At 42.9% G+C, this 20859-nt stretch overlaps 1 protein-coding gene across 1 annotated transcript in view; it reads left to right on the top strand.

Annotated features, from left to right (window-relative positions):
* Positions 1 to 564: 564 nt before the first annotated feature.
* The window catches only part of CHAT (choline O-acetyltransferase), a 32611-nt gene continuing 12316 nt past the window's right edge, over positions 565 to 20859 (top strand). The window contains exons 1-9 of the mRNA XM_074831627.1: positions 565 to 632; positions 3449 to 3593; positions 5702 to 5893; positions 8086 to 8204; positions 9644 to 9697; positions 12453 to 12633; positions 13614 to 13791; positions 18337 to 18506; positions 20577 to 20677. Of these exons, the coding sequence (XP_074687728.1) occupies positions 3552 to 3593; positions 5702 to 5893; positions 8086 to 8204; positions 9644 to 9697; positions 12453 to 12633; positions 13614 to 13791; positions 18337 to 18506; positions 20577 to 20677 (1037 nt within the window). The 5' untranslated portion in view covers positions 565 to 632; positions 3449 to 3551. The remainder of the gene's footprint in view (positions 633 to 3448; positions 3594 to 5701; positions 5894 to 8085; positions 8205 to 9643; positions 9698 to 12452; positions 12634 to 13613; positions 13792 to 18336; positions 18507 to 20576; positions 20678 to 20859) is intronic.

The raw sequence follows: 20859 nt of genomic DNA, 5'->3' as shown, positions 1-20859 counted from the left end.
CTCCCGCAGGGCCCGGGCCCGCTCCCGGGGCCGCTGCCGCTCCGTCGCGGGCTGCCGCCCCCGGCCGTGGCGCCGGCAGCGCCGCCCGCCCCGTTCAGCCACGGAGCTTTCGGGAGCGGCAGATGCCCCGCGACGGCGCTGCTTGGCGCTGGCGACAGCCCCCGCGGCGCCCGCCGGGGCTCCCCTTGCCGCCGCCGCCGCCGCCGGGGAGCCGCTCGGCTCGCCCCGACGGCGCTAAGGGCGCGGGCGAGCCCCCCTCTGCCCGGCTGCCGCCGCCCGCCCCGCCGGGACACGGCCGGCGCGGTGCGAGCCGGCGCCGGTGCCGCCGCCGGGCGCGGCCCACGGAAGGGCCGGAACAGGAGCGGCGCGGCCCGGGCGCGGGGGGCGGGCGGGCGGGCGGCAGCGCCTGTTGCGCGCGGCGGGCGGGGCGGGCAGGGCTGGGCCGAGCCGGGCCGGGCCGGGCCGGGCCGGGCGGTGCCGGGCGGTGCCGGGGGCGCGGGGCGGGGAGGAGCCAGGCGGCGGCGGGGACGAGCCGCGCTCCGCCGCCCCCGCCCAGAGGGGACCCGGCCGTGGAGGAGGCGGCGGTACCTTGGACAGAGCCAGAGCCGCCGCCGGAGCGCCCCGACCAGCAGGTACGGGCGGGCGGCGCGGGCCGGGCCGAGCCGCGGGGCGGGGGCGCGGGGGGCGGCGGGTCCCGCGGCGCGGAGCGGGGCCGGGAGGGGTCCCCTCGCCAAACCCCGCGGCGCCGGCGGCTCCCACGGGGCCGCCCCGCTGCCGCCGCCCGCGGATCCCGCCGCGACGGGCGGTGCGGGGGGGAAGGGGCTCCGCCGGGGCCGAGGCGTGGGAAGGTCTCGGGGCGCGCCGGCAGCCTCCGGCGGAGCCCGAGCGCTCCCCGACGGGTCCCGCCGCTGCTGCGACCCGCAGGGAGCTCCCGGCGGGCGACAGGGCGGCTCCCGGCCCCTCTCGGAACGCCACCAGCCGCGGCAGTGCGCCCTCCGCACGGGTACTCCCGGTAACGCGTACGCTCCTCTCAACTTTAAGCATAGATCCTGAGAACTTTAAGCTCATCTTTCTGGTCACACTGAGAGCGAGGATGAATAGATGGGGGCTGAGGGAAATGCCCCGACAAGGTTATATACTGCACACTGCCTCCCCAGCCCACAGCGTGCGGAGAACTCAAGTATAAGCACATGGGCTTATTTCAGCCCTTCCCTGCTATCTGCTAACGGAGAGATCAGCTCCTTTTGTTGTGGGTTTGAGCCGCTGCTTTGAGCTGCGGGGAAGGCCACCCGGCTCCCCAGCCTGCCGGGACTCACAGCCACCCTGCTAAGCTGCTCACCCTGGCCCTTCCGTTAAGCCAGCTGTAAATAAAAACAGCTAGGATTATTTTTTTTGCCTAATAACTTTGACAATGCACCTCACAGCCATCCGAGTGAGCAACTTTGAAGTCATCTTGAATTTCTGCAGGATTTTCTCTTGTGGCAGTTTCCTTGTCCTTTATTAAGCAAATACAGGATTGGGCGTGATGCTAAGCTGTCAGCACTCTAACCAGAGACAAAGCCTCAGTTCATCCCCGTGACAGAGAAAAGTACAGTTCAGGCTACCACCCCCAAACTCTTTATCACACTGATTTGGCAGATATGTGTGTCTATTATTAGTAGCATTTCCCACAGACAGAGCGCCGGTATGGACTTGCAGTCAGTATGACTCCACATTGCAGTTTGACAAAAAACATAAGGAAAGAAAGAACAAAAGTCCCAGTAAGAAGAATACCAACAGGATTTTTCCTTTAGCAGAAGACAGTTTCAGGGGCTCTGAAGACAAAATGGCTGTTCCGTATTTGAACACAAGTGGGGAGCTGAGATCAGCCCATAAACAACTGGGCAAGCCACGGTCTTCCAAGAGTTACAGGACGTGTCGGTTATTTGAAATGCTTTGAACATGTGTTGCTAGGAATAGAGCGCACAGCTAAGTAATGAGACCTGTGTAGCACACAAGAGGGAGCGGAGCAGCACAGCGCGTTAATGTGGCCTTTCCATGAGGGAAATCGTCTCTCACCTGGGTTGAAATTGTGAGCAGATGACGGATCGACGTGAGTTTGCTGTGTGGCTCGTTGCAGGGCCCCAGGGACTTCTCTCAACCTTATACAACCTACTTCACAGCACATGACCCCACTGGCAGCCAGTGCAGGACAGGGAGAGGACAGGATCAACACAGGGCGTTGGTGACCACATACACATTGGCAGAGCCATGCTGGAGCTCAGGCCTGGAACAGCCAAGCCAGTTCCTCAGGAGAGAACTAATGCACAGCCACCCCTGCACATTGTGAACCAAAACTCTTCATCTCATTTTCATACACTGTAGCTTATTATCCAAAGTGGTTTTAAAAGCTGTTGTAGAAATAATTCAAGTGCCCTGAATGTATAGTCTCAAGGGTTTCAGAAAGGAAATGTGACATCTTTTCAACTTAGCCAATACACATTGTCTTTTATATTTTGCATACACACAGTGCAAAGTAATTTAAAAAACCCAAGAAAACTGATCTGTCAAGACCTGACTGAACATATAGAACTTACTCTGCTGCAGTTGTACCACTGTAGTTGAAGGACAACTGCTTGGTGTGAGCACTATTATATCATACGTGAGCCATATAGCTTATTCTTGGACAGAAAAGGAATAAGAGGCATCTTTGGAAGTGAAAACCAGGATAAGCACAACACCAGAGAGACACAAGCAGAAGTATTTGCGCTGTCACAGATTATTTCTGTGACTTTTGACAGGTTAAGGCATCTCCCTGGATGGTGTATGCTATTTGGAAAGACTGCCGTGTGAAGCAGTTCAAATGCAGTGTATGCCACCCCTCCCAGTCCTCCTACAGCCAGGCTAGCCAGGCTTACAGGGTCCCCCAGCCCAAAGCTATGCCTCAAAGTGCTGGCACCCTGCAAGCTTCTAGCCTGCAGGGGCAAAGGCACGTCTCCATCAAGTTTAAAGAATGTGGTGCTTTCATATAAAATGGTAAAGGGAGGACATATAAGATCCTTAGACAGAAAACTGCAACCTTACTATTACCTGTGTCGACATAAGTACATTCAAAGAAAAGTCACCTCTTTCCTCCAGCTAACATATAACAGTAATACAAGGTGTGCAGATCATGGAACAATGCATTGGGACGTAAATTAGAGTGACAAAATAAACCACGCGGAGAAGGGACCATTTATGTGCATCAGATAGTTCTGGATAAAGAAATTTATAGCAAAATGAGACAAACAGAATGTCAGAGCAATCTCCACAGGGCTCGGTTCAGCTGCTTTTGAATGTTGTACTTCTATTTCTCTTCAGTTTTGCATTCTGAAGCTTCTATGTATGCTTGCGCAGGGAATACTCCCCATGTACGTTTTAGTTATAAATAACGGGTACTGACTGGACTTTAAATCTTTTCTATTTCCAGAACGGAGGCGTGAGGCTCCATAAGTGCCCCCAAGTGGCTTCAATTTCTGTCCTCAACAAAAGATATCAAAAGAAATGCAGGAACGCCTGTCCTAGAAAAAAACATGCAGAAGAAAGAGAAAGATACATGCCGTAAAGATGAGACAGTAAGTGACTGTTTCCGGGAAAACAAAATGAAAAAAAGGTTGAAGATAGATGACTTAACAGCTTTTAATGCTGTAAATTAATATAGTAATTGTAAACTAAGCTCTGTTCCAGAGCTGATTTCTTGATTTCGGGGAACACTAGTTACCCTGCAGCAGTTTTTAATCAGGAACTTTGATCTAACATTAGTGCTTCTCATAGGCAAAGACGGTCTTCCTCCCAACATCTGTGAATAATTCCAGTAAGTGAAATACTATTACACAACAGCAGATGCATTACTACACAGTCAGAGATGGCATATAATTATTTCTTGATAGTACAGAACTGTCACACTATCACATATGATTAATTTTCAAGCTGTTTTAAAAGATGCCGGATGCATATGCCTAGAAGTAATCAACCCCTTGGGTTTAAAGCTTTTTTCCTAAGCAGACTCATGAACTGTATAGTAACCTTACCCAGATAGGGCCAAAGACAGGTATCAAAAAGAAATACTGTTTGGCACATATAGTAACCTTACCCAGATAGGGCCAAAGACAGGTATCAAAAAGAAATACTGTTTGGCACATCTATTTCCACTGACCAAGTAATCAATGACAGAAGAGATAGCTTGAAACCGTAGAATTACCATGCTTTTATTTCTGAGATTCAGGGTGCATTACAGGCTAGATTGGATTTGCATTTCCATTACTAACAGGTAATCCTATGGCACTTTTTATGAGTATCTGAAATCTTTCATTTCTAGATAGGGAAACATAACGCAGCACTGACTTTTCTGTGGAGGTCAAAAGGCAGAGCTGGTATTTGAGCTCAGAGGACACCCATTCCCTGCCTTCTGTTCAGAGCATTTCCTCCACTCCCTCCCTCCCTGCACGCACTGGCAAAGGAGTTTGCAGCTAGCCTTGCTCTGAGCAGCAGGTGGGACTAGGTGACTGCCAGACATCCCTTCCAACCGAAATCACACCACAGTCCTGCGATCCTGTGAAAATGAACATCTATTGATCAAGAGCTAGTAAAAAAATCTGAACTTTACCTGCTTCAGGAGACAGGCAAAAATCAAAATAGACAAATAAACCCTCCAAAAGTTTATGGTCTACACTAACCACTAGCAGACAAGCACAGCTGAATTAGATGACCGTTTTTCAACTGGGAGACACATCCACCTCCCTGAGGAACTATGCTTAGAGCATCTCAGCCTCTTGCAATTTCCCAGTCTTTCATGGATTACCTCCTTGCTTGGTTTTCCCACTGTCCCCATAATTCATCTGGCTTTTAAATGACTAATTACACTTCACTTGGTTAATTCTACATTAAAAAACAAAGGAAGCTTAATTGCATGGACAGCATGAGATTGTTTTCTTCCCAGATACTATCGGTTTCCTGCTCCAAACAGGATAAGGATAAAGCAAGTATAAACAGAAATGTTTTGTCAAGCCTTCTAGGAGGGTTCCAGACTGGCTGATAGCAGAGGTTTGGAGAGTAAAACACAGGTTTATTGTGGATTGTATGTGGTCAGTGCTAATGAACAGGTAGACCTGCATGTTTCATATTTCTGCAGTTTTGTAACCAGTCGTATTACCAATCAGACAAGTACTAACCCATGGTTTTACTGATCACAAGCTAAGAGCACTTCTTTACTAATAAAATACCTTCTCCTAATGCATTATTTTATTATGCTTTAATGTATTTGAAGATTTCCTAGAGTCTAGCTCAGACGATATGCTTGCATCATGCCTGTTTGCAGTAGGATTTCTAGAATTTTTACCAAGGAATATTCTCCTGTTTTCCACTAGTTTCCCGACCTCTTCATTTGAAATCCTCATTGGCCAAAGGCCTACAAATAGAGCTACTGGAAAGGTTCCACTGCTTCAGTATTGCATACAACTGCATATACTATGTCCTAAAATCCAGGTACTTTAAGACTTAATGAAAGTCCTCTGAAGTCACACAATTACATTTGCAGTAATCAGGCATCTCAACTGCTAAAGCAGAATAAATGGATTTAAAAAGGGATACAATATATTCATCAGCAACAGAAAAAAAAAAAAAAAGAGGACAGTTTGGGAACAAATAGAATTATTTGCTAATATCTTTTTTCTTTTATGATTAGGCAGTGCCAAAACTTCCAGTCCCACCACTGCAACAGACCTTATGCATGTACCTACAGTGCATGAAACACTTGGTTCCAGAGGAGCAATTTAGAAAGACCAAGGTCATTGTGGAGCAGTTTGGAATTGCAGGAGGTCTGGGGGAATCTTTGCAGCAAATCCTCGAGGAAAGAAGGGAAAAGACAACAAACTGGGTAAGCAAATGCAGATGAGAAAAATAATTGCTGTGTTGAATGATGCTCATTTACAAACTATTTGTGATATTCTATAGGTGATCACTGCTTTCTTTCAGTGGGTCAATGCAATCAGGGGTCACATCAGATCCTATCAAAGGGAATGAATATTTCAGACATATTAGGCTAGAATCTTCAAACTATGTCAAAATCCATGTCATTATTATGTTTTCAAATCAACAGGTTTTTTGACACAAATGAGGGAATTCATGCATCTCAGGTGCATGCACACAGGTGTCAGCTCTACTTGTAGGAAGCACTATATTACATCCTTTTTGTATGTAATTTCTACCTTTTCCTTTAATAACACAATTGAGTTTTTGTTAAAATAAAAAATGCTTTCTGATAAGGCTGTAGAAAGTTCCTTGTATATGCATCTACCCAAAGCTCTGATCCAGTCAAATTATTCTGGAATGGAATACTTTAGGATAGGAATTACTCTTTTTTAAATTAAATTATTATTTGCCATTCATTGTCACACCATACCAATGTAGTTATCCTGAAGTATTTCCTTTGCTGCATATACACACACATGTATACACATATCTGTCTATGACATAAACCATGCTGAAACCTCAGCCTTTAAAAAAGTACAGCTTTCTGCTTCCCAAGACAGGAAAATTAAATAAGTTGTAGATAAAATAGTTCAGTAGAGTCACAGTTCATCCTGCCTGCATCAACCATGTTAGAATATGGCAGCTGAAAACTAGAAACACTGATTTTATTGAAGTCCTTCCATCCCAGCAAGGACGAGAGACACTGAATGGTTTCATAGATTCAGTGAAAGTGTGCAGGCTTGCTACTGATGTCAGTGAAGTGTGGTTCTCCCTTAATTTTTCAGTTGTGTGACCCACAAGAATACTCTATCAAATTGTTGCTATAGTCAGAAAAAAAACTACAGTACTGGCAGGGCTTTTATCTTAAAAGCAGTGCTTAATTTCTGCTTGTTGCCACAGTCTGAGGGTTCCACTAAATGCCACCCAATGTCGTTTTGTTATTCTGATTGTAGAACTTCATGGTTTTGGTGGCTAAATTAACCATCGCTTAAATAGTGTTCCTGATAACAAATAGTGTTCCAGGAGACAACTGTTCACTTAATCACTTATATCATGAAAATTACAGAGGAAGGATGTATAAGCATTTTCTGAAATGTCTCAACTTTAAGTACTGGTTGTTACATTTAAATACCTGATTCTTAAGCTAAACTAGAAATGTTTTTATTTGGAATTTAACTTGCCAGGAGTATAGCTCTGGCCTGTTCTCCTGAAGACTCCAGAGACTGGGGGGAAGCATCTGTTCTAACAGCAATGAAATATCTCAGAGGAAAACTTTTTCAACTGATGCATGCATTCGTAATTTTTTTTTGCATAATTTCGTTGTTGTTTATAGTTACTATCTGCAAAGCATGCCCGCTAAATTAAGAAAGACCATTTGATCTTTTTATGAAAGCCTCCATTTTCCAAATAATGATTCTTCAAACTCTACTCAGACATAAAGGAATGCGTAATTACCGTACATCTGTATTTTCAATAAAAATGGTTAGAAATTTAATATATGTGTCTGTCTGGGTCAAGCATCAGTAATCTGCATTTGTGTCAGTGGACACAGAGGGATTTCTCTAGGGGCCCTATCCACATGCCAGTATCTGCAGGACCAAACCATTAGGCTCGGGAAATTGTCTTCCCTCTCTGTCTTGCTGCAGGACAGTATCTGACGGCTAAGAACAGAGCATCTTGGCATCACTGACAAATATTTGAACCCCCATAAGGAAAACCATCACTAGTAAAATTCTGTCCATCTCTTAAATATATCTCAATCACTATTCAAGAGTCAGCAGTTAGCATGTTGTACTCAAACAATTTTTTGATGTAGAGAGAAGCAAACAACAAAATACCCAAACCACCACAATATGGAGCTTGTTTACTTTTTAATGGAACACACTGTAAATTGCCATTGATTGAAAAATAGGATTATGGAATTGCGGCTGATTTCAGCTGAGCTGAGGTCACAGAGCCCAGACTGAAAATGCTCAGCAGCTCCATTAATCAGAGCCCATGCCTGACACCAGGAGCACCAAGCACTCTCCTCTCACCCCCAGACTGCCTTTCCACGTGTTGTTCATAGCTTTAAAATTTCATGTCCCCTTCCCTTAGGTGTTTAACTACTGGCTGGATGACATGTACCTCAACAACCGGCTAGCTCTTCCAGTCAATTCCAGCCCAGCAATTATCTTTGCTCGTCAGAATTTCAAGGATGTAAATGACCAGCTGAGGTAATGTACTACGACTTTGCAGCTTTTGCTAAATGAAAGGATATTTTAAATGTACTGCTTTTGCAAAAGAACAATCAACTTTCATTAAAAAATAAGGGCTGTAACCATTAAATGATTTCCTACTAGGCCTGCTGACTGAGGGCAGTGTTTCTGGGGTTACTCATACTGATATTCAGAAATGAAAGTGTCATTACTATTATACTGATTGCATGAAAAAAAATTGCCATGGGAATTATCATTTTTTAAAGGAATATTTGCAAAGCTTTTCATTGTATAATGCAAGTGAACCATTTTGCGATGGAAAAAAAGAAATACTAATTTCTGACACATTGTTTAAAGGAAAACAGTCTTTAACATGCCATGGCTATGACTCATAGCCACCCTGCAAACTGAAAAGGCCATGCTGGCATTAAATTGTCCCTCTCAGGTGCCCAAAAGGGCACCAGAAACACAGGGAATGCAAGAATAACAATTCAGAAATCATTCCTCCTCAAGAACACTGCTTCCTTCAGGCCCATCCTTCCTAGCCCTGAACTGACCCTTTGAGCTGTTGTGGGCAATTACAATCATTTAAAAAGTGAAAAGGTAAGCAAGTAGCCAAGCAGGGAATATACCTCTCCAGACACCCTTAAAACAGGATTCCATTCTTCAGCTTTTGCCAAAACATTTTCTCCTTTTAAAACAGTAAACCAGATCAAATCTACCTTCATATAGTGCAATTTTCCTCTTTGCTTTTAGCACTCTCTAGCTGCTCATTACTGAGCATGTGAATTTATGCTATTATAAAACAGCCAGAACCTTGAAGCTGATATGTGTTATTTTAACATTTTGCACAGACACCCAATGTATCTTTTTACTTTACTTTAAACGTAATTATAAATGCTTCTATTCATTACTGTCTAAGTTTATTGTGCACACAGCTTTCGAAAAATCTCCACTTTGCCCGTGCTTTAACAAGGAAATATTTTTCTCAGAGTCTCCCATTCACACACAGTGCAAATGGGCAGTGTCAGGAAATAATATACCTGTCCACAGCTGTGCAGAAAAAATATCTGCTTAGGACAGGAAGTACTCTAATAAATTGGACAGCTTATGAGTATTGATATTGAAACCCATGTTAAGGATTCTATTAAATATTCAGCCTCTGCTCCCATTCTCTAAATAAATGCTTTCAGGCTTCCTCCTGTGGTAGTCTGTTTAACCATTTGAAGGGACCATCTCTAGGATTTCATATTTCTCGTGACATGAATTAGTTTAGGTTTTGGGATGAATTAGTTTAGGTTTTGGGTGGGGGCAGGGGCTCTTCTTGCCAAGCCAGAAGACCTTCTCTCCTTATGCTGTGCCATCAATCATTCAGACTCTCCTCTGTCTCTCAGAAACAACAGCCCAGCGTTGCCAAATGTCAAAAGACTGATGTCACTTCTATCTGCTACTTGCAGGTTTGCCGCCAATCTCATTTCAGGAGTGCAAGACTATAAAGCTTTACTGGACACGTAAGTAGCTTGGAAGGAGAGCTGCTGCTTGAGTATCCGCAGGGCTTCTGATTCAAGGGTGCTCTAACATGCCCGAAGTCAGGCTGCATTGCACCTCTCCACCATTTGGAAGGGCTGGGGCTCCAGCATGTTTCGGGGCAAGCGCTTCAGCAATTTTTTTAATGCACTTTCCGCTTTATTACTGCAATCTAGCGGGTTGGAGAAGGATCCTTTTTGATGCCTGGTAGTCATAACTCTAGCATGTGCAGTGCAGCCCAAAGGACACACACAATCTGTCTAACAGAGCTATTGAGGACACAGCAGGAAGTCTGTGCTCCCCAGATCCAAAGAGCAGCAGCACTGCGGTTACACAGCTGCACACCCTCCCTGGCACCAGCTACCTGTCAGGGTGCTGCACCCCCTCCATGGACTGCACCCTCCATTTAGAACATCAGCCCCACTGCCTCCCTCCCCCCGAAAAAGAAATATCACATCCCACCAGGCGAAGGAAGCCTCATCACAGACAGGCTGGTTCAGTAGCGAGTAAAAATAAGAAGTTACTTATGCCATTGTTACTTTCGGTATATAAACACAGGGGAAATCCATGCTTCTTTAAGTCATGTACGAGGTAGCTCATAACAGCACTTTACACAGCACTTCTTAACCTTACCTAGTATGTTCCAAGTTTACTGCTGAAATCACTGCTCCCCAAAAAATAGAAACAGTGGAGAGCCAAGCTCAACGGACACTACACCATAGTAGGGAAGGGGTCATTTTTCTGTATGGAAATACAAGAGGCCTATGTGATACGCTTTAACTAACGCTCATTTGGATGAGGAAGGCAAAGTCCATATTCAAAAAACAAAGTCCCTATCATCCATGAATCAGATAAAAGAAAGAGGAAGAGGCTGTTTGATTTTTCATTTCAAAAATCTGACAGCTACTCAGAAAGTATAGAAGAGGTACTTATTTAAGGACACGTGCTTTTGTCCAAGATATGCCATGCAACTGCATACACGACCACTGGCATGCTGTGAAGTACTATTGCATACTGATGTAGTTCGTTGCATCTTTATATGACAGCATCTGAGAGAAAGAAACCACATTGCTCAAACAAAGGCTAATTTAAATTCTTGTTATTTTGACCTCGCTAGTCTAGATCCAAAGACTCCTGTGATCAGATTTGCTTGCCTTAAATCAATAATCATTTAAATCCTCACCACTGTGTCCTCATATTGTTATTAATGTTTGCTTATCACCCCTCCTGTTTAGTTATGAGGACACCATAACGGTAACATTTTCAGTTCCTCGTTGCTGTTAAGGACTGCTACCAGTGAGTGTACTGCTAGCTTCTCTTGGATCATCCCACACACAGATGCACAATATTCCAGCCCAAACCCAGGCATTTATTTTTAACTGTACAGTTTTCCATTCCACTCCATTTTCATTCCACGCAGTGGCCAGGACTAAATATTTCAAACAAAGCCTAACTTGCTCACATAAAAGAGTTATAAGATCTTACACAGACCTAATTCAGTACAAGATTTTCTGGTGCCATCAGAGTTAATAACCCCTTTCTTAACTGCTATAATTACAGATTGTCTTGTCTAAATCTATGATGCTATTCCACTATTTTTGATCACAGAATTTTTTTATCATCATTATTATTATACACTATTTTTGATCATCATAGATGCTCTTTAAAACTGTTAAATATAAGCAGATTTCTGCATTATGCAAAATGAGGGAGAAGGAGAACCTGTTTTACTGATAAGGAACAAAAAAGTTAAGCACCTGTACAAGGAAATAAGTGATACAGAGAGTTTGAGAGCCACGAAGTAAAGTGAATATCCCTGGTTTAGAACTGCAACAGTTCTAAAGAGACAGTTAAACAAGATAAACTAGTATAAAACATTTCCCCATATCAGCTGCATGACAGTAACCCTCCTTGTGTGCTTCTTTGCCCCTGCCCTTCTCTGACAGCTGAAAGCTTAGTCTTCTCTTGCTGAGGGAAAACCTTTGCACCACAAGATCTGCTTCCTCCTGTGGTCTCTGCAGCCTCTCCTGAGCGACAACACCATTACTTTCAGCTGCAGTGTCAGTGGGATATTTTACAATCCATAATCATAATTGTGATAACTACTTTTTTTTTTTTTTTTTTTTCCCTGACTGCTAAAGAAGCCTTTAGGAGGTGTTGTTTCCACATGCCTTCCAATAAAAAGAGAATAGGTTTTCAGCACTTATTCCCCCCTAGGTCTAAGTAAGGATTAGCACATAAGTGAGGCTCCATGGAAAACAGAAATGCCCTCTGTATTGCCCCAGTCATTCCTGTTCATCAGGCAAGGCCCTCTCACACACTCTCCACCCATACAGGGCCACTGTGATTTGCAGTGAATTTCATCAGTACTTTTTTCCAAGATGCTGTGTCTTCTCCAGCTGTTCGGCTAACTTCCGTCCTGGCAAGTTTCTGGGGTCCCATCTAAGCAGGCTTCCCACACACATTGCGAAGCGGCTTGTGACCTGCTATTCTTTCCATTTCCACTAGATGATAATGCAATTGCTTAATGAATATGCATGAAGCTGCCAGGAATGATGTATTTAACTTTGGCATGGGAATTCATTTATTTCCTTTATACCGTAATCTTGTTTTATTATTCAATTTGTGTTATACCTGATCTAATTGTAACAGAACAAAGGACAGATTAGATTTCTTTTCCTTTCTGTCTCTCTCTCTCTCCTCTCTTCCTCTGGCTTTGTTTTTCTTCTCTCTCTCCAGCCATGCTTTACCTGTTGATTTTGCTCATGGACAGCTGTCCGGTCATCCCCTCTGTATGAAGCAGTACTATGGACTCTTTTCTTCCTATCGTCTTCCAGGACATACCAAAGATACCCTCGTGGCCCAGAAAAGCAGTGTAATGCCAGAACCAGAGCACATTATTGTTGCTTGTAACAATCAGGTAAATGAGTGTTCTTTTTTTATACCTTTCTATATTTCTTAGTTTGCTTAAATTCACTCAAGAAAAGCCTAATATAATCACTGTTCAAAAACACAATTAGCGTGCTATGTATGAGCTCACGTCTTACCAAGCATTCACTGTCGATATTTCCAAAAGATGCTTCTGCAGCATTTTTGTCCTTAGCCCACATTATGTTCCAAGTACAGTGATGCAGAAAGGAGGAATGTGGCAGAATTCATTTGCTTTCTCATTCAAACAAAAATGTTTATTAAACAGAGATGAAACCACAGAGAAAAAAAGTCTTATTAGAGTGCATTTGCTGGAAATGCTCTTCTCTTGACAGTCAAGTATTGGCACACAACGCATGGCATATATATCACCATCCCATGTAGGGGGCCTACACTATGCTTGAAGAAATCAGCACAGGCGCAGGCAGAAATACTGAAGCATTAGAGTGAATCTGCCCCAACCAATAAATGCTGTCAAGCAGCAGAGTATATTGGCTGGGCAGAGTACCTTACAGCCCAGCTTGAGTATTTCTAGTCCTGGACCTGTGCCTGCAGGCCCCCTTGGAATGAAGGGGTAGATCCCAGTGGTCCCTTTTCCAGGAATTCTGTTCTTCACCTCAACAGGAAGTTCTCTAGATTCTCTAGGTTATTTTTAAACAAATAAGACCATGGAAATTATTTACATACTTCCTGATTTTATCTCTTCAGGGTTTTTTTTATTCTTATTCAAATAGCATATCTTTTATTTGAGCCCAACACACAATATAAGTCCCCTATAGCAACTGGAATTACACTGGTGTAAAAACACAGGAGGGGTGAGCCCTGTGGTTTTGTGCTCCATTGCATGCAGGCCTGGCTCTCCAAGCAGGACTTCCACATCTCAACACCCACCCAGGCGAAAGCAAAATGTTGGACCAGTAAGGGTCCAACCCACCTGTGACTGTTCGTCTGACTTCTGTCATTTTTTTGCAGTTTTTTGTTTTGGATGTTGTCATTAATTTCCGTCGTCTCAGTGAGGGAGATCTTTTCACTCAGTTACGAAAGATAGCCAAAATGGCAGAGAATGAAGAGGAAATGCTGCCTCCAATTGGCCTGCTGACAACAGACGGAAGGACAGAGTGGGCAGAGGCCAGGACGATCCTTATGAAAGGTTAGCAGCAGCAATCCCAGCTTTCTCCATCATCTTCCTCCTCTTCCTCCTCACCATCATTGCCTTTCTTTGCTGGGAGTGAACATTACAGCAAATATAGGACTGAATGTGCAACTTCACTGCTGAATTTTTCTAGCAGGAGGAAACTCAATACCTGTAAGTGTTCAGATGCGTGTTTCCAGGGAAGCAGCAGATATGGTTTGACCCTTTGGCTTTGTATGTTTAAGTGTTACGTCATGTAAATAGCTCTCACTCCATTCTGTTCTTCATCACATAAATTACATTACATCAGATTTTGTGATTTGTCTCTTTCTTCACATCCATTTTGTACCAGTAGGAATGACGCATCCTCTTAGCTTTTGGCAACTATTAGACATTTTTCATCTCATCTAACAAAAGCATTGACAAGTTAAACACCTATTGAATCTAGATGTGTACTCTCTCTAGTCAGTGGAGAAAAAGAGGAGGTACCAGGGCTGATTCATCCAAGTCTTAAGTAAGTATCTAGGAAAGGTGACACCACGTTGTCTGGGGATAGTTCTCTCTCTTCCCACAACAGGCAGCATTTAGCTGTCTTGGATTCTGAACTCAAATGCCTGACTTTGAAACAGATGAAAATAAAGGGTGGGATTAGTCATCTCTATCACTTCACACCTTATATATTTTACCCTGAAGCTAAGTGATGTAAACACCCTCTTTTTGACATTTTAGATGACTTAGGTATTAATTTTTCCCTCCTGAAAAAAATGTTAATTCATCTCTTTATCCTCCGTTCAGCAATGCCACAGAAAATATTGCTATTTTACCAATGTCCTGGAATATACGAGAGTTGCCAATAGTCTCAAAATATGTTTACCATCCCAAGGAAGATCCTCACTTTTGTTATTCAAATTTACCTGTGCTTATAATAACTTTATAAACATGCACACACAGAGTCCTGGCCATTATTACAGCATTATTATGTGGTACCAGTCTCATCTTCAGGCTTTCCCCTCCCCCCCCGTCTTTTCTTTTTAAAGCAGGAGAAAAAAAACATTCCTTATTTTAATGAGAACAGAGATAAACACCTAATCATTTATTTTCATGCCACACTTTTAAGTAAAATAGTGAATACCTTGAAACCTGCAGCAAAATAATCTTTGTAAACCTACGTCATCCAAAGAACAAAAGATAAATCAACAAAAACTAGCAGAACTATCTCTATAGTGTTTTTTGATTGCCTGGCATTTGCCAAAATACTAATTTTAATGAGGAAGCAAACCAACTCAGTTATGCAGCTGAAAAAAACCAGCTTCTGCACTAGCAAATATCACAGCACTGTGATGTCAGCCTTCTCTAATCTAAGCAGGAATCCCATCCTATACCACTCGTATTAGCACATCTCCTCTATATGGTATACTCCATTGCTGTTACACATAATACATGATTATTAACAGCCCTTTCTTCTCTCTTATCTGTGGTGAAATGTTCACGCAACAATAATTAACAGAGGAAGAGAAAAGCCTCTAGTGAAGCACTGTGAGGTGGAAGGGGTCACTCCACAATTGTTCTGTACTGGGCAGGGAAAGAGAGGATGCTTTGGGACAGAGGGGACCCATACAAAGCTTTGCAGAGGTTATGAAGGAAATACACACATGGGCCTGCATAGACCTACAAGTAGAGAATAGGTCTTCTAGGTGAGAAAATTTCAAAGAAATTGTAATAAACCCAGCCATCACTGACTTATAAACCCAGCCATCACTGACTTATAAACCCAGCCATCACTGACTTACAAACTCAATCAGTATTTTAACTGCATTCAGGCTGCAAAACTCTCTCTCCTAAGTACAGGAAGTTAATTCTTACTGCTATAGGGGGTGCTGTCCCATGCATACTATATCTGAATTTGATTCAGAACTGTCTTCTAAAAATCAAAAAACCCAACTAAACAAAAGCTGACTGGCCAATTCAATGCAATTGTGTACATTAGAAAGGAAGAACGACAAGAAATGTCCTGCAGGGCTTTAGGCTTGTTCTCACACTTTTCCCCTGTTTCAGCTCTTTCTGGAAATACTTATTTTCCATCCAAAGTCATGGTTCATGAGTTCTTGTGCAGTTCATTGCCTGCTTTACATGATAATTTTTTCAGTGTTTGATCAGCTCTCTGAACATGTCTGTTTCTTTCTGTAAGGGCATCTTTCCCTGTTTCTAGCAGAGCTTAATTTTATTCACTCTAATACCTAGACTCAAGATACCCTGAAGCCATATGTCAGAATAAAGGCTTCATATCTGTCAAAGATGTGTGGGCAGCAGCCACAATGAAATATATAGAAACCTATCAGACAACATAAAGCAGAATGCTGAGCAAGCTGTGAGCAGTTTGTAAATCACTATCCAAGCAGTTTTTCCTTGAAGGTGCCTGTCCACAAATACCAGCAGCTGATGTATACGGAGCAACTTCCATTCACAAGGATCTTTTCAACCTTTGCATTGATATACCCAGACCATCAATGGAATAAATACCGCAATTACAGTCAGCCCTACAAGTGCCAGATACTAGAAGAGCTCTACAACCAAGTGGACAGGGACATGTCTTCTCCCTTATAAAGCTTCTGAATGTTTCTGAAGACAATTCATAGGCATATCAGTGTTTTACATGTTGTAGGGTGGCACAGATCACTGGCAGAAAGGTCAACCTGTGTGCTCCACCAATTACAATCTCCTGTCTCAAGTCTTTGTAGGAGCTGGGAGGAATGCCAGGTGCCTTCCCTAGGACTCTGCTTCTGTGGGCAAGGGAAGACAACACACTACGTACTCCACCAGGTCCCCATGCAGCCTTACAAGAAGCCAGGCTGGCCACCCCTGTCACTCGGGCCCATGGCTGCCAACACTCCCTCGCAGGAGCCACCAGACAGCAGTAGATAGTACCTTACCATAACTTGCAAGAGGTCACAGCTCCCCCTCTTCCTTCTCAGCCGTCGCCATCACTTGCGTCTCCTTTTCTTAGCACCTTTTTGTTTCTTGCGTATTTGCGGTCTTTTTTACTACACAGCATCTGGAGAATGAACCTGGATGATAACAAGCATCTGTTTTTTTTCTAGCTCCTCACTAGCCTATGTTGCTCATTTTGGGAAAGTACATTTTTTTCTTATTTTGAAAAATGCTGTTCTTTCAGAGGATCAAGCTACTTTTCATTTTTGCAAACATTAAAAACATGCACATTTTGAAATGGGTCTATATTTCAAATGCAAATCAGAATTGTTTAATTTTAAATATTTTTTCCATTCTTTCAGCTAAAATCATCCCCTGAATTGAGCACAGATTTGTTGAACTTAGCACAGACTTGCAAGAATTTTTGATCAATCTGAAATCATATATTTAGTTAACTAAATCGTATATTTAGTTAAGAACATTCTGAAAGGAAAAACATTTTCACCAAAATCTAACAATACCAGCAGATGAGAGCTGATCTGTTAAGAACGGAAGGAATTTTAAGTTGATTTTTGAAAGCCCTTTTTCCTTTGATCTTGTTAACAATCATTTAACAGCAATTAATGATGTTATAAGCTTTTGAATAAAACAAGTTCTTGTTATAGGTTCCACAATTTTTTCAATTAAGAGCTATATTAAGTGCTCACAATTAAATATTTCCTATGCCTCAAACTGGCCCTCAGAAGCAAACAAACCTTTACCTTCATAATATTTCTGAGTTAAAGAAACTGAGAAAAAAAACCCGCATAAATACACTATAAATTAGGAGGAAAGCACTGAGGACAAGGTAGTCCACCTGTAGAAGCAAGAGTGACAGGATAGGGAAAAGAAACAGAGAAAGAGAGCCAGAAAAAGCACATTTTATTCAACAGTACCCTACTGATAGAAGGGAAGTGGAATGTGGCAACCCATGTTTTTGGCCATACCATGTTGCCACATGTGCCACGTTGCCACATGATCACAACCTCATCCACAGATGTCTCCTCATGTGATGTAGGCAATGTACCCAGTCCAGGGCTTATTTCTGTGCAGTACAAGAAATGACCAGGGTCAGGAGAGAGAAGAGGATTTTAATACTAGAACACAAAACCAACATGGGCCCTGCTGTTCCTTGTCCAGAAAAGGGTTTTAATGGGAGAACAGCACAAAACCAGTACAGGACCTGCTGTTCCAGAGCAGAATACTGCACCAGTAGCGTGAGCTCTGAAATCCTCTGTTTTCCCTGTCGTCTCTGTAACCGTTATATATAAAATAAGTAAGCATTGCTGGCTTTAAGAGTAAAATGGATTTATTTTGTAATATAATTACTTCAGGAAATGAAAGGCAGAAAAAGAAAGTGGATATTATTGAATCATATGAAAGATACACAGAGATATTGCAAAAGTTAACACATGAATGAATGCCTTGGTGTAACATTTCCTTGCACTGAGATGTTCTGCTGTTGAGAGCTCTGCAAACACCAGCTCACTGCAGAGTCAGGGTCAGATTTTCAGTGCTCCCCAAGGCAGCAAGGTTCCCCAGCCAGTCCTGCACTACAGGTAAGAGAATGTGAACATTTCCCTCTTTTATCCCCAGACTCTACTAACCGCGACTCTCTTGATATGATTGAACGGTGCATATGCCTGGTGTGCCTGGACAGCCCAAGCGGGGTGGAACTCAATGATACAAACATGGCATTGCAACTGCTACATGGGGGAGGCTACCATAAAAACGGGGCCAATCGTTGGTATGACAAACCTATGCAGGTAAAAATCTTACAGTACTATGATATTACTTGCACGTGGCAAGGGACTCCAGCTACCCTTGTGGTAGGGACCACTTAGAATCAAGTGGGAGAAAGAGGGGGAGGTGGTGTTAGCATCTGCCAAGGCAGGGTTGGTGGGAGCAGCCCTGTTCCTTGCAAGGCAGGGGAAGCACACCTACTGCCTTGCTGGCAGTGGAGGGGGCTTCTCCAACACAAGTACGCTTTCACCTTCCCTGAAGTTACCCTTTGCACTTGAGGAGGTAGACAGATACACAGACATACAGATAGGTAGACATCCGATAAAAAAACCCAACAACCACAGTACGCATTTAATTACATTCTATCAAATGAAATAAAAACATTGGACTAGCATGCCAGAACAAAGAGGAAAAGCACAACGGCTTTCTCTGTTTTCTCTTCTCATACATTTTCCTGATGTTCTAGAAATACTACTGCTTATAATTTAGCATGTGTTTAAGTTAGTATTAAGTTCTCTCTTAACAGACTGTTTACTCATTTAATGACATCTTTCTTGAGGCTTTCCTGGAAGTATTGATTTCTCCAGCCTTTTTCCCAATCAGATTTTGATTGTCATATTTGAAAGTCTTGCACTGTTATTTTCACATTTTGCAACAGACCCAGGGTGAAGCAATGTTTTAATCTCCAACTGTCAACAATGTTGACACCTCATGAAAAATTGAAAAAAAAACCTGATACATTGCTTGCACAATGCTTGTTGCTCTTGCCATGTCTAAGAACAGCAAAATGAAAAAAGAAAGCACTAAACTAATTTCACTTGCACTGACTTACCCCAGTGCAAATATATTTCAGTAGTCATTCCTGATTTATGCCACTGCAAATGACATTATTAGCAGACTTCAGTGCTGTGTTTTTAAAGATCATTTGTCTTTAGTTAGAATCCTCTGTTATTTGCAGGGCCACTAGTTGAGATGTTTCAAGCAGATGAGAATAAACAAGATTTTCTTTTTGTTTACTATCAGAAGGTAGCAGAAAGTGAATAAATTTGCATAGTATATGGGAGAGCTTCATCTGTCCAGATATATTCAGGCCAGAAGTAGTTTAAAGGCAAAGAGAAATTCTTAGGGAAAAAAGATCCCATTTTCTTTCATGCAAACACAGATTATTTAGTAAGCTATTCTCACAGTAGGACTTGTTCTTTCTCTCCATATTCTTCTCCAACTTTGCAGGAAGGCATCAGAAAACATCCAGGTAAACCTTTTGTATCATGCTTACTTTGTGAAAACCTCATGGGAACCAGGGAGGCAAGATGAGTATGTGTGATATAAACCCAGAGAGTGAGCTGAGTGGGAGAAGTCCAGTTAAGGACACTACAAAAGAAGTGGGGGAAAAAGTCCAGAAAAAGGACAGAAAACATGTGAGACAAGTTGCATCTTGGTCCTGGACATCTGCTTTTTTTTGAGATGCAGAAGTAACCAACTGCATGGGGGTATCATAGAACTACAGTGTCACAGCTTAAGTGTCACCAGTTATACCATGTATATGCAATGAAATCAGGAATGAAGACAAGTAAGAGGGAAATGAAGAAAACACCACAAATGAAAGGTAAAGAGGAAGCAGGACAGTAAACCAAGCTATGAGAAAGTTATCAAATAAGGATGAGCTTGCTCATTTGATATGATATTTGTAATAAAGTGTGATCCTAAGGGACTTTCCAGATACAGAAGTTGCACTGCCCCCAAATGTGGAAGAAGAACCCTGGCCTGTCTTTCCAGTGACAGGTTTCCTCTACCATAAAGCAGATGGTAAATCCAATTTCTGGACTCCAATGGGAAATGCTGAAATTTACATTCTCACAGGACTCAGTCCAAAATAGCAGCATGAAAGGGATCCAATGCAACACCACTCACAGGACAATAAAGTCTGTAAATCTGTAAGTCACCCACTGATCTGTAAGTCAAGGTCTTTCCTGATGTGAGCAATAAGAAAACTACAGGAGACAACATCTTTTGTTAGGTTGCCATCACGGGTAACTTATCCACAACATGATTTATTCACTATGTATCTTGCACTTGTTCTTTTCCTTGCTTAGTTTGTGGTAGGAAGAGATGGAGTCTGTGGTACCGTCTGTGAACATTCCCCTTTCGACGGCATCGTGCTGGTGCAGTGCACTGAACACTTGCTCAAGCACATGTGAGTCCCCTTTCAGTACAGCTACTGTACCCGCTCCGGACCCTGGGAAACCACTGCCAGTGGCAAATTCCCCCTGGTGCATAGGGCCACTAAGACCCATACAACTGTTGGGAACCAGTCATTTACCTGCTAAAAAAAGCAGTGTTTAACAACTAGATTATTCCTGTGACCTTAATCACTTT

Source organism: Strix aluco, chromosome 7 (genome assembly GCF_031877795.1).
Source record: "Strix aluco isolate bStrAlu1 chromosome 7, bStrAlu1.hap1, whole genome shotgun sequence".
In the NCBI taxonomy this organism is placed as follows: domain Eukaryota; kingdom Metazoa; phylum Chordata; class Aves; order Strigiformes; family Strigidae; genus Strix; species Strix aluco.
This window is presented reverse-complemented; position numbering and strand designations above follow the sequence as displayed.